Below are 12056 nucleotides of genomic sequence, written 5' to 3' on the forward strand. Positions count from 1 at the left end.
TAAGGGGACGAAACGCTCCACGGTCATAGGTTCTCACCTGTTGGGATGGACGACTCAAATGGCTCTTCGGAAACCCAATTTTACTCACGTTTATGTAGGTTTGGTCTTCTCCAAAAGAAATTACTGGAGTTTTGAGAAAGGTCAAGATGCAAATTGTGGAGGTAGAGTTGATGAATTCAAAAGTCTTCAATGTAACTTTAGTTGTATCGAGGAGATCTTTTTCGTGTCTTTTGTGCCTATCAAATCGATCATCGTCGTTGACAGAACTCCTATCGATTTGTTAAACAGTTTGTCGTTGGCAGCGCCATAATTTTTAACACTGGATCCGTTAAGACGAGTGCAAGGACGTTGGTATTAAGCTTTGGAAAAAGAAGCCATTCCTATGGAACAGAAGAACGAGTCATGAAGTTTACTTTTGTCCAAACATCTTACAAAAAATGAGCTATCCATTTAAAAAAAAAAATACTACATGAAAGCATACATTCTGCATGTCTTGTGCTCTTTTTTCTGTCCACAGTTTCACGTTTTTCCTAGTGTGGTGTAAAAAGTTCCAGTGAGGTAATCAACCAAATTACAGGAGTTCTACAATCAAAACAAAACCTGGCAATATGGATGTGCCACGCATCACTTCAGTCACCGGTGCGGCAGTGCCATGCTCCACCAGACCAGAGAGTTTTGAGTGGACCTGCACTGTATGATATCCAATAAAATCAGACAATAACAAACCTTGTTTCATCGCTAATTGCCGCAGGTTATTTGTTACTCCCTCATATGTTTCTTTACGGAGGGAGTGCTAAAACTAGGAGTCTCTTTCAGATAGTGTTTCTTTGGTTTTGTGTGCATGATGATGCGCCAAGTGGCGAGGACAGGCAGTGAAACAAAACGGAGAAGGAGGAGGCGTTGCCGTCGTACCTCCTTGAGGCAGTAAATCCATATCAGTGTTGAATAGGATGCACTGCCTCCACCGGCGTCGCGCCGAAAATTGACTTGTATTTCCCAAATCGATGGAGTGCTTTTCTCTGCGGAAGCTTCTCACTTCCAAAGGCCTGAGAGGATACAGACCATACAGAGTAATCTTTGACTAGACTAATATGGTCGAAAAACAGACAAGAAAATTCCACCCGCTGTCGCAGTACACTGAATCTCCACATGGAAAATAATGCACTCCTGTCATATTATTGGGAGAACCAGCTGGCTCTGCCTTCCACAGGCCACAGGCTTGAGAGTTGAGTAGCACCATGCATATACGGCAAGTCAGCATCAGAGTTGAACATCATCCGGGCAGCCAAATTCAGTGCATCGAACGGCGTCCTCTTCTTTGACCATGAGGGTTAATCTGCGCCATCCGATGTCCCATCGGACTGCCTGGCCGCCGCCTTTCTGGAGGTTCAGAACTTGAGAAGATTCATTCATCCACATGGCCAACTCCACGAGTCCATGGCTGACGTTGGAGCATGCGTCACTAGCAAGAGGTGACCAAGTTGATACGCTGCACTCGTTCCAACGTCAGCTCCTCAACTCAACTTAGGAAGATATAGCACCAGGACCAGGTGCTATATACACACTACGGTTGCCATTGCACCGCTTCCAAGTCCTCCCAGCTTGACAAACTCCACTAGCACTTTTGCTGCCACAGCCGATCAGCCATGACCCTCTCCGGCAGCGGCGATAGCCAGAGCGGCTCCGCGAGGGCGCACTTCGTGCTGGTACCGATGATGGCTCAGGGCCACACCATCCCCATGACCGACATGGCACGCCTGCTGGCAGAGCATGGCGCGCAGGTCAGCTTCATCACCACGCCGGTAAACGCCGCTAGGTTGGAGGGCTTCGCCGCTGACGTGAAGGCGGCAGGCCTGGCTGTTCAGCTCGTGGAGCTCCACTTCCCGGCTGCAGAGTTCGGCCTACCGGATGGGTGCGAGAACCTCGACATGATCCAATCAAAGAATTTGTTCCTGAACTTCATGGAGGCCTGTGCTGCGCTTCAGGAGCCGCTCATGGCGTACCTCCGTGAGCAGCAGCGCTCGCCTCCTAGCTGCATCATATCTGACATGATGCACTGGTGGACCGGCGACATTGCAAGGGAGCTCGGCATCCCGAGGCTCACCTTTAGTGGCTTTTGTGGCTTCTCGTCCCTTGTCAGGTACAAACATAAGAGGCAAACCTTGTGAGCACTGGGCATATTTTTGCTTCTATGATTAAGTATTTTACTTCAGTAGTAGAGGACATATTACTGTAAATTCCTTCCAGGAAAGAAGAAAGCATACATATATAATAGACTAAACAAGATAATAAAATCGACGTGTGCACTACCTTACATAATGAAACATGTAATTCAAACTGCGTAAGGAAGTATAGAGAATAAGCATGTTCATCAGATATTTGTTACGCCAGTTGCAGCTGGTTGATGTATCAAAGATGTTTGCACTTCAACGTATTATTTTAAACAACTAAGACCATCTTGCAGGTACATCATTTTTCACAACAATGTATTGGAGCATATCACAGATGACAATGAGCTCATCACGATCCCAGGGTTTCCTACACCGCTAGAGATGATGAAGGCTAAATTACCTGGAACCCTTTCTGTTCCGGGTATGGAGCAAATTCGTGAGAAGATGTTTGAAGAGGAGCTGAGATGCGATGGTGAGATCACTAATAGCTTCAAAGAGCTCGAGACATTTTACATTGAATCCTTTGAGCAGATAACAAGGAAGAAGGTCTGGACGGTCGGGCCAATGTGCCTGTGCCACCGAAACAGGAACACAATGGCCGCTAGGGGTAACAAGGCGGCAATGGACGATGCACAGTGCTTGCAATGGCTTGATTCAAGGAAGCCAGGCTCAGTGATCTTTGTAAGCTTTGGCAGCCTCGCTTGCACTACACCTCAACAACTTGTTGAGCTGGGACTGGGACTCGAAGCCTCCAAGAAACCGTTTATTTGGGTGATCAAAGCAGGACCTAAGTTTCCAGAAGTTGAGGAATGGCTCGCAGATGGGTTCGAGGAGCGTGTCAAAGATAGAGGTATGATCATAAGGGGCTGGGCGCCACAGGTGATGATCCTGTGGCACCAAGCCATTGGAGGATTTGTGACGCACTGTGGGTGGAACTCAATAATAGAGGGCATCTGTGCAGGTGTGCCCATGATCACTTGGCCGCACTTTGCAGAGCAGTTTTTGAATGAGAAGCTGGTGGTGGATGTGCTGAAAATCGGGGTGGAGGTTGGCGTGAAAGGAGTTACACAGTGGGGAAGTGAAAAACAAGAGGTTATGGTTACACGAGATGCCGTGGAGACGGCAGTGAACACCCTGATGGACGAGGGGGAGGCTGCAGAGGAGCTGAGGGTGAGAGCAAAAGACTGCGCCATTAAGGCGAGGAGGGCTTTTGATAAGGAAGGCTCTTCCTATAACAACGTAAGGCTGTTAATTCAAGAAATGGGAAACAAGACGAATGCATGTGGTTGATACAGACGGTAATAAGCTCGCCTTTTCTGTGTAAACATGAAGTGAAAGATCCTAGAAGACATATATCATCATATAGAATTTTGTACCAGGCTCACAGGTGATTATTTGGAGATTAGAGATGATCCAAATGAAGGCAATATCAATTGTCTTCTTTTGTACGCTCTTTTATGGCAATCCACCACATAACGACTACACAGTCTGCTCTTCTAGATGGTTACGCTCTCACTTGCATTTTGCTACCGCTGTTGCACAACTAGCCACGGTTGTCAAAGCATAGGACAATGCCGTGACGCCAAGCAGCTCAAGGAAGAAGTGTGCCCTGGGAGCAACTGGGGAGGGGGCGTCGCCGTGCCCTCGACAGTGTTCTGTTGCATTGCACCAGACATTGTAAATGGCTTAATAACAGACCTTGTTTCATTGCTAATTGCCACGGTCTTGTATTAAATTCCTTTTAGATATAGATATTTTTGGGATAGATATAGATTATATTTGGTCTGTGTGCATGAAACAAAAGGAAAAGAAGGAGGCTCGGTTGTACCTCTTTGCGTCAGGAAGTCACTGTGTTGATTAGGATGCATTGCGTCGCTCCAAAAATGGAGATATCACTGAAGGTTCTTTTCAGCTTCTCAAACAAAACTCTGAAAGGGAACAGACATTGATCTTTGACTCGAGTGAGACGGTCGGAGAACGGACAAGAAAATTCCACCCGCTGTCACAGTACACTGAATCTCAATATAGAAAATAATGCACCCTCACATTATATGCAGAATCGGCTAGCCTGGCCTTCCACAGCCTTGGGAGAACAAGTCAGCATCAGACATGAGGATCATTCAAATCCTGTAAAACGACTCCTCTTTGAGCGTGATAGGCGGTAGGGATGGTTAATCTGAGCCATCCGATGTCTGATCGGATGGCCTGGATTCTGACGATCCAGAACTTAAGAAGATTCATCCACATGGCTGACCCCAGGAGTCCATGACTGACGTAAGAGCATGCGTCACTAGCAAAGAGGTGACCAATTTGATACGCTGTTGCATCGACGGCTCGTCATAGGAAGAATTATATGCAGAATCGGCTGGCCTGGCCTTCCACAGCCTTCGGAGTTAAGTGATGTGCATATACAACAAGTCAGCATCAGACATGAGGATCATTCAAATCCTGTAAAACGACTCCTCTTTGAGTGTGATAGGTGGTAGGGATGGTTAATCTGAGCCATCCGATGTCTGATTGGATGGCCTGGATTCTGACGATCCAGAACTTAAGAAGATTCATCCACATGGCTGACCCCAGGAGTTCATGACTGACGTAAGAGCATGCGTCACTAGCAAGAGGTGACCAATTTGATACGCTGTTGCATCGACGGCTCGTCATAGGAAGATATAGCACCAGGTGCTATATATAAACACTAGTTGCCGTTGCAACCATCATCAGATTGTGTCCAACACATCGTGCTATCTTGCCGGTGTCACTGTCCTCCCAGTTCAACTGACTCCACCACCAGTACTTTCACGACAATAGCCGATCAGCCATGACTTTCACCGGCAGCACCGATGGCCAGAGCGGCTCTGCAAGGGCCCACTTCGTGCTGGTACCGATGCTAGCGCAGGGGCACACAATCCCCATGACCGATATGGCGCGCCTGCTGGCAGAGCACGGCGCGCAGGTTAGCTTCATCACCACGCCAGTGAATGCCTCCAGGTTGGCAGGCTTTGCAGCCGATGTGGAGGCAGCGGGCCTGACAGTTCGGCTCGTGGAGCTCCACTTCCCGAGCGCCGAGTTCGGCCTACCGGACGGGTTCGAGAACCTAGACATGATCCAATCCACGGATCTGCTCTCCAATTTCATGGATGCCATCGCTGCGCTTCAGGAACCGCTCAAGGCATACCTCCGTGAGCAGCAGCGCTCGCCTCCAAGCTGCATCATATCTGACCTGATTCACTGGTGGACTGGTGACATCGCAAGGGAGCTCGGTATCCCGAGGCTGACCTTTAGTGGCTTCTGTGGCTTCTCGTCCCTCATCAGGTATAACTATAAGAGGCAAATCTTGTGAGTAATTAATTTTGTACTCCCTCTATAAAGAAATATAAGAGCGTTTAGATCACTAAAACGCTCTTATATTTCTTTAAGGAGGTAGTGCTATGCATATTGTTGCTGCTACAATTAAGTGCTTTACTTCAACAGTGGACGGAAAACTAGTGTAAATTGCCTCCAGAGGGAAGAAAGCATTGAACATATAAAAGGTCTGAAAGGAAAAAAAATTGATCTGAGTACTACTTTATGTAACGAAACATATAATTCACTGCATATGGAATCACAGACACCAAAGGTTTTCATGAGCAAGTTTTTAGGCCAGCTATATCATCATATCTGGTTGACGTTTCTCGAAGAAGTCTGCACTTATGCATATTTGACTACGACCATCTTGCAGGTACATCACTTTTCACAACAATGTATTTGAAAATGTCAAAGATGAAAATGACCTCATCACGATCACAGGGTTCCCTACACCACTACAGCTGACAAAGGCTAAATGCCCTGGAAATTTTTCCATTCCTTGTATGAAGAAAATCTGCAAGAAGTTCCTTGAAGAGGAGCTGAAAAGTGATGGTGAGGTCATTAACAGCTTCCAGGAGCTGGAGACATTGTACATTGAATCCTTTGAGCAGACGACAAAGAAGAAGGTCTGGGCGGTCGGACCAATGTGCCTTTGCCACCGACACAATAACACTATGGCCGCAAGAGGAAACAAGGCGTCAATGGATGAGGCACAGTACCTGCAATGGCTTGATTCAGTGAAGCCAGGCTCAGTGGTCTTTGTCAGCTTTGGCAGCCTCGCTTGCACTACACCTCAACAGCTTGTTGAGCTAGGACTGGGACTTGAAGCCTCCAGGAAACCGTTTATTTGGGTGATCAAAGCAGGAGCTAAGCTTCCAGAAGTTGAGGAATGGCTCGCAGACGGGTTCGAGGAGCGTGTAAAAAATAGAGGCATGGTCATAAGGGGTTGGGCACCACAGCTCATGATCCTGAGGCACCAAGCCGTTGGAGGATTCGTGACGCACTGTGGGTGGAACTCAACAATAGAGGGCATCTGTGCAGGTGTGCCCATGATCACATGGCCACACTTTGGGGAGCAGTTTTGGAATGAGAAGCTGGTGGTGGATGTGCTGAAAATCGGGGTGGAGGTTGGCGTGAAAGGAGTTACACAGTGGGGAAGTGAAAAACAAGAGGTTATGGTTACACGAGATGCCGTGGAGACGGCAGTGAACACCCTGATGGACGAGGGGGCGGCTGCAGAAGAGACGAGGGTGAGAGCAAAAGACTGCGCCATTAAGGCAAGGAAGGCTTTTCATGAGGGAGGTTCTTCATATGACAACATAAGGCTATTAATTGAAGAAATGGGAAACAGGATGAATGCAGGTGGTTGACACAGATGGTAGTAAGCTCTCTTTTTCGGTGTAAACATAAAATAAAAGAGCCTATAGTACAAATAACTTGTCATTAGAAAGAGCCTATATGCCATTGGAAATAATTTTATTTTATAAATAACCCGCTGCTTGTATCAGGCTCACTGGTGTGACCGTGATTGTTTAGAGATTAAACAGGGTCCAAATGACAGCAATATCAATTGTCTACGCCATTGTGCAGATTTAATGACAGTCAAGATAATGATTACAGTCTTCTTCTGCAGATGTTATGCTCTCCTTATCATTTTGCTAGCACTTGTTTATCTGAGTTAAATAAGGGTCGGAAAGGAGAAAAAAATGAAATAAACTGTATGCACATTATCAAACTGACACTAAAAGTAAGAGAAGATTCGAGGTGAATAATTCAAAGGAAGAGAAGGAAATGGAACCCACATAACACGCATATGACATAAGAATCTTATGTTTGACTTGGTAGTGTGGCAAACATGAAATTTCAAGGATCTCCCTAATCTTCATACTAAAAGAGGTAAGGATCACCTAAAACAAGGTTTTCTTGTACTGTTTATATGACAAGTAGCTAAAGGGTCAAGCTCAAGACCAGTGAGCAAATCTATTGTTTTGAAGGTGCTGGTTGATGCTCCTAAACCTGAAATTAAGTCTTCTAAACGGATAAAATTATGTATTTATCTGGCAACTGCGGGCACAAAGAGGTCAGGGTAAGTTCAAAGAAACGATTATGTAATAAAAGCATATAAACAGATGACTTTCATAGGAAGTGTCAACATTTATTGAGCAATTATGAACAGGCATGGTAACATATTCTATATTCAAATATGAACTAGGCAAAGGGAAAGCTGTAGACTGGAGGAAATAGAACAAACCTGGTTTCACTAGGCACTGATGACTGTCCCTTCATCTGGAGCATTCTGTAAAACATATGGATAGCCTCCTCACAGTGAGGACCAGAGAGCTTTGGCAAGCGGGCATTGAGCTCTAGCCCAAACTTAGCCACGAATTGCGCGTGAATGGCGTCCCGACAGCCGGCTCCACACCCCGCTGCTCCGCCGCGTTGAGCAATGGCATTATGGCAGGAACGTGTACGCGTTGGGCCTGGCTCCGCGTGCCAGGGTGCCCACGTACGCCCACAAGAGCATCCTCGGCGCCGGAAGCCGAACCACCGCCGCGAGGCGCCCCGGCGGGGAATTCCGTCGAACAGGCCACGGGCGCACGAGGCCACGAGGGTCGAGGCGGCGGCTCGCGTCTGGTTCACGGCTATAGCGGCAGCAGCCACAGGAGATTGGCCAAGGAAGGAGAGAGGGGAAGGGGCGGACAATGCCGGCGCGGTGGAGTAGGAGTGAAATCGGTCGCTGGACGTGGACTAGTCGCAGGCTGCGCTGCGGCAGGTCGGCCGGCAACCGGCAACCTTTGGTCACGGGATGGCAGGGAGGCTTCGCTCGCATTCGTCCCCTGTTTTTCGTTTGGAAGGATCGCCCCTATTTAGCTCGCCAATATTGAGCACGCCAATTGCATATTTATTGGACCTTTTTGTTTATAACACTGATAAAGACGGAGCCGCTCATACAATCGCCCATACATTCATCCCTAAACGAACGCACACATGCACATCCTACTTCTATGATCACCTTCTAGAGACTAATTAAGTTGCCACAGACGTCTTCATAGTCGAATGAAATGTTACTTCCACTAAACGCATATCGCTGAAAAGGCTGGAATAAATTTAGAAAAATGCGGACACCAGTGTTAAGTATCGGACTTAAAACCTGATAAATTGGAGATACCACTGTCCTCATAACCATCCAATCACAATTTGATTCGCACATACCTGTTGGACATATTCATAAAAGAAACTCATCTTAAATGAATCACAGACACTACACAATAAATTGTTCATCAATTCATAAAATCACATTATTACACAAATTGTTCATCAGACATCACCCAAATTATTCATCACAAGAAGATGAAACCAGAGATATTGTTCCCCATGCCACTTACGCCACTCCTTCGTGGCATCTTTTTGAAAATCTATGTGTGTATCGGCATCTCGAATGTCATGGTACAACTCAACAAAATATCGGATTCAGTCCTCCTTTTTACGCGACTGCACGGGTTTCTCCCATAGAAGGTAATCTAAATCTTTGTCACATTTATTCTCAATGATCATGTTATGCATGATTACGCAAGTCGTGATGATGTATAAAGGATCTCTTGATCCCAAAACCTAATTGATCCTCACACAATACCAAACTAGACTTACAAAATCTCAAAAACCCTCTCCACATCTTTGCTAGCGGCCGCTTGAGTATTTTGAAAGTAAAGTTATTTCTCACCTTAGGGATTTGAAAATTGGCTTCATGGAAGTAGACCACTTTGGATATATCCCATCCATAAGGTAGTACTCCTTATTGTATGTGCATCCATTTTCTTGGAACTCCATCGGTGGTGATTTCTCATTGGCTAACTTACCCACACAAGAAAAGGAGACCACTGGACACACTGATGTCATTGCAAGTCCAGGGCATTCCAGAGTATGCATGCCAAATCTATGTCTCCGGACCGGCCACAGACTCAAGAATGAGATGGCGTTTTTATTGTGTCCTTTGAACTGTCCATGTCAAGCTGCAGGACAGTTCTTCCACTTTCAATGCATGCAATTAATAGAGCCAAGCATACTGGGAAATCCATGAGTTGTGTCCATCTCCAAAAGCATCACCGTGTCCTGAGCAATGGAGCTCTCAAATACTCAGGCCCGGGCACCTCAACCACCACCTTTGCAAATCATTTGACATGAAAGATTGAAGCTCCCTCTCCCTTTGCCAAGTTATCATTAATGAAATCAGCCGGGACACCATATGCCATCATGCGCAATGCGGTTGTCACCTTTTAGATGGTGCTATGTCCAAAATTATTGGCGCAATTCCTCCTCTTCTCAAGGGACCGATCATGTTGCTTCACACAGTTGATAATGTGATGGAACAAATCCAAAGACATTCTAAATCGGCGGCGAAAGTATCGCTTTGGATATGTTGGAGATGGACCAAAGTGGAGGCACATCAATCTAGCATGCCTCTTGCCTATACCTCTGAATCACCCCACGCCCGTAAACGAAACTACCATGTGCTCCCTTGAATAGGGTAGGCAGCGTCGTGGTTTGCCTCGGCCGCGTGTAGCGTGCTTTTAACTAATAACAAGAAGACGATGGGGCATGGGCGTGAACTCAGAAAATATGCAAACATATGTTGAGTGTTTCCCGTCGATCACTCGACTTACGAGAGAAGAAGGATTTTGCATACACAAAAAGGAAAGGGAAAATATAGAGGGTGCTTGGATACGTTTTAGTCCCATGACTAAAAGTAGTGGGACTAAAATTTGCTAGCCTCACCCATGCTTGGATACAAATACTAAATAGACTAAAATCAAGTTAATGAGCATTTATTACCCTCCAAACCCTCCAATCCAGAACTCGCATGTGTTAAAGAAGATGAGTTAAATGAGGAGAGAGAAGACTAATCCATATTTTAGTAGGGTTCCCCTGACTAAATTTTTTTAGTCTCAACACTAGTTTTAGCCTCACTTTAGTCAGGCGTGATTGAAACTTTAGCCTCTAAAAGAGACTAGTTTTAGTCAGACTAAAAATAGTCCCTTGGATCCAAGCATGCCCATAAGCCGAGTGCGCCATTAAAAGGCACTCGGCCTATAGCGCCCGCCATCAGGGGGTCGACAAGTGCAGTGAGCATGGCCACGTGGCAGCTATTTCACTGAGCATTGTGTATAAGCCGAGTGTCTTTCCCGAAATACGCCAAGTTTTCTTGACTAACCGAGCATTTCACAAACTTTGCTTGGTGTATGGTGGTGTAAGACGAGGGTCATCTGATTCCCGTGTGTTAGAGTTGGCCCTCGGCTTACACTGATGTAAGTCGAGTGGCAACCAAACTACACTCGGTTTACGACGAAATACAAGACAATATATGTTTTTTCTGTAGTGCTTTGTGCCGAGTTCCCATGGGAATACACTCGACTAATGACCAAATACTCCGTATACAAAAAATATTACAAAAAAGATAGCTCTGAATGTCAGGTTTCTGGCATCTCGACCCGAACGTGCTAATTATCATTATTCCCTCCATCTCAGTTTACAAGTCTTGCACGTGTACCTAGGTCGTTAATTTGACCAACTTAATAAGAGGCATACATTACAAAAAGTATATCATTAAAAACTTTAGATATTCTATTTTCTAATGATATATTTTTTATGTTAAACAATTTATTTTATATAAGTTAAATTGATGACCTAGATACACGGGCAAGCCTTGTAACTGAGATGGAGGGAGTACATGAGATGCAGGAATCTTAAAGTGAGTACATGTGCCATATCAGCGAGAGAAATCTTTCGATTTCAGCTGGATTCATCGCAAATGATTTTTCCTGGTCTCCTCGCATCTTATCCATAGCTTATGACCAGACCATTTGTCATTTCCCTCTCCTTCCGCATTCAACCTCCCCCCTCAATCCTCATCATTGATTTCTGGCAGGAGCTAGGGCGACCTCCACAGGATCCGTCTATTCGCTGGAGGGCGGACGCGGGGAGCATGCCGCGACACTCGTGGCGGCGGCTGGGGCATACAGGATTAAACCTCCTCACTACAAAAAAAAGACACATCCGTGACATGTTGAGCCGAAAGAATTTTTTTCTGTCATACTTATGACACTTCTATGACGATAATTGTAACAAAACCCGGTATCATCATAGATGTGACAAAACCCGGTATCATCATAGATGTGACAAAAAATCATGACAGAAAATGAGTTTTTCGTCCTGGGCGGGCCGGAGACGCAGCCGCATGACATTCTTTGGGCCATCCATGACGAAAAACCGTGGTAGAAGCAAGGGCGAGGAAAATTTCGGCGAGTTCCCGGTTACGGTGGGTGGTCGGAGGCCGAGCGATGTGCGTTTCTCTAGTACACGTATGAGCGTGTGTGCGAGGCGTTGGGCTCTAACTGAACCCGAGCAATGCGTTGGGCTCTAACTGAACCCGAGCGATTGCACTAGCTACGTTACTGAACCCGAGTGATTCCTTCACTACTGCTGCTAACTGAAGCCAATCGAACCCTGCTGCCTCCTTCCCTTGATGAACAGTGAGCGTTGCTG

General features: G+C 46.1%; 2 protein-coding genes and 1 long non-coding RNA gene across 3 annotated transcripts; 2 read left to right on the top strand and 1 right to left on the bottom strand.

Annotated features, from left to right (window-relative positions):
- Nucleotides 1–386: 386 nt before the first annotated feature.
- LOC119275249 lies at nt 387–1236 on the bottom strand. The gene is made up of 2 exons (XR_005135574.1): nt 913–1236; nt 387–690 (listed from the first exon to the last, which is right to left on the bottom strand). It is a non-coding gene; the product is annotated as an uncharacterized LOC119275249 (long non-coding RNA).
- A 281-nt stretch (nt 1237–1517) lies between these two features.
- On the top strand, nt 1518–3949 carry LOC119275246 (UDP-glycosyltransferase 73C3-like). The gene is made up of 2 exons (XM_037556052.1): nt 1518–2140; nt 2465–3949. Exons 1-2 carry the CDS (start codon nt 1647–1649, stop codon nt 3459–3461), a joined length of 1491 nt encoding a protein of 496 aa, XP_037411949.1. The 5' UTR covers nt 1518–1646; the 3' UTR covers nt 3462–3949.
- Nucleotides 3950–4138: 189 nt separating this feature from the next.
- On the top strand, nt 4139–7313 carry LOC119275247 (UDP-glycosyltransferase 73C3-like). Its single transcript, XM_037556054.1, has 2 exons — nt 4139–5483; nt 5890–7313. Exons 1-2 carry the CDS (start codon nt 4990–4992, stop codon nt 6884–6886), a joined length of 1491 nt encoding a protein of 496 aa, XP_037411951.1. The 5' UTR covers nt 4139–4989; the 3' UTR covers nt 6887–7313.
- The last annotated feature ends 4743 nt before the right edge of the window (nt 7314–12056 follow it).

This window comes from Triticum dicoccoides, chromosome 3B, assembly GCF_002162155.2.
Source record: "Triticum dicoccoides isolate Atlit2015 ecotype Zavitan chromosome 3B, WEW_v2.0, whole genome shotgun sequence".
NCBI classification, from domain to species: Eukaryota; Viridiplantae; Streptophyta; class Magnoliopsida; order Poales; family Poaceae; genus Triticum; species Triticum dicoccoides.

Excerpts from the sequence above, each read along its gene's own strand:
- LOC119275246 (XM_037556052.1), top strand. The coding sequence starts at position 1,647 with ATGACCCTCTCCGGCAGCGGCGATAGCCAGAGCGGCTCCGCGAGGGCG. Across the intron at positions 2,141-2,464 it reads GGCTTCTCGTCCCTTGTCAG|GTACATCATTTTTCACAACA; the intron begins GTACAAACATAA and ends ACCATCTTGCAG.
- LOC119275247 (XM_037556054.1), top strand. The coding sequence starts at position 4,990 with ATGACTTTCACCGGCAGCACCGATGGCCAGAGCGGCTCTGCAAGGGCC. Across the intron at positions 5,484-5,889 it reads GGCTTCTCGTCCCTCATCAG|GTACATCACTTTTCACAACA; the intron begins GTATAACTATAA and ends ACCATCTTGCAG.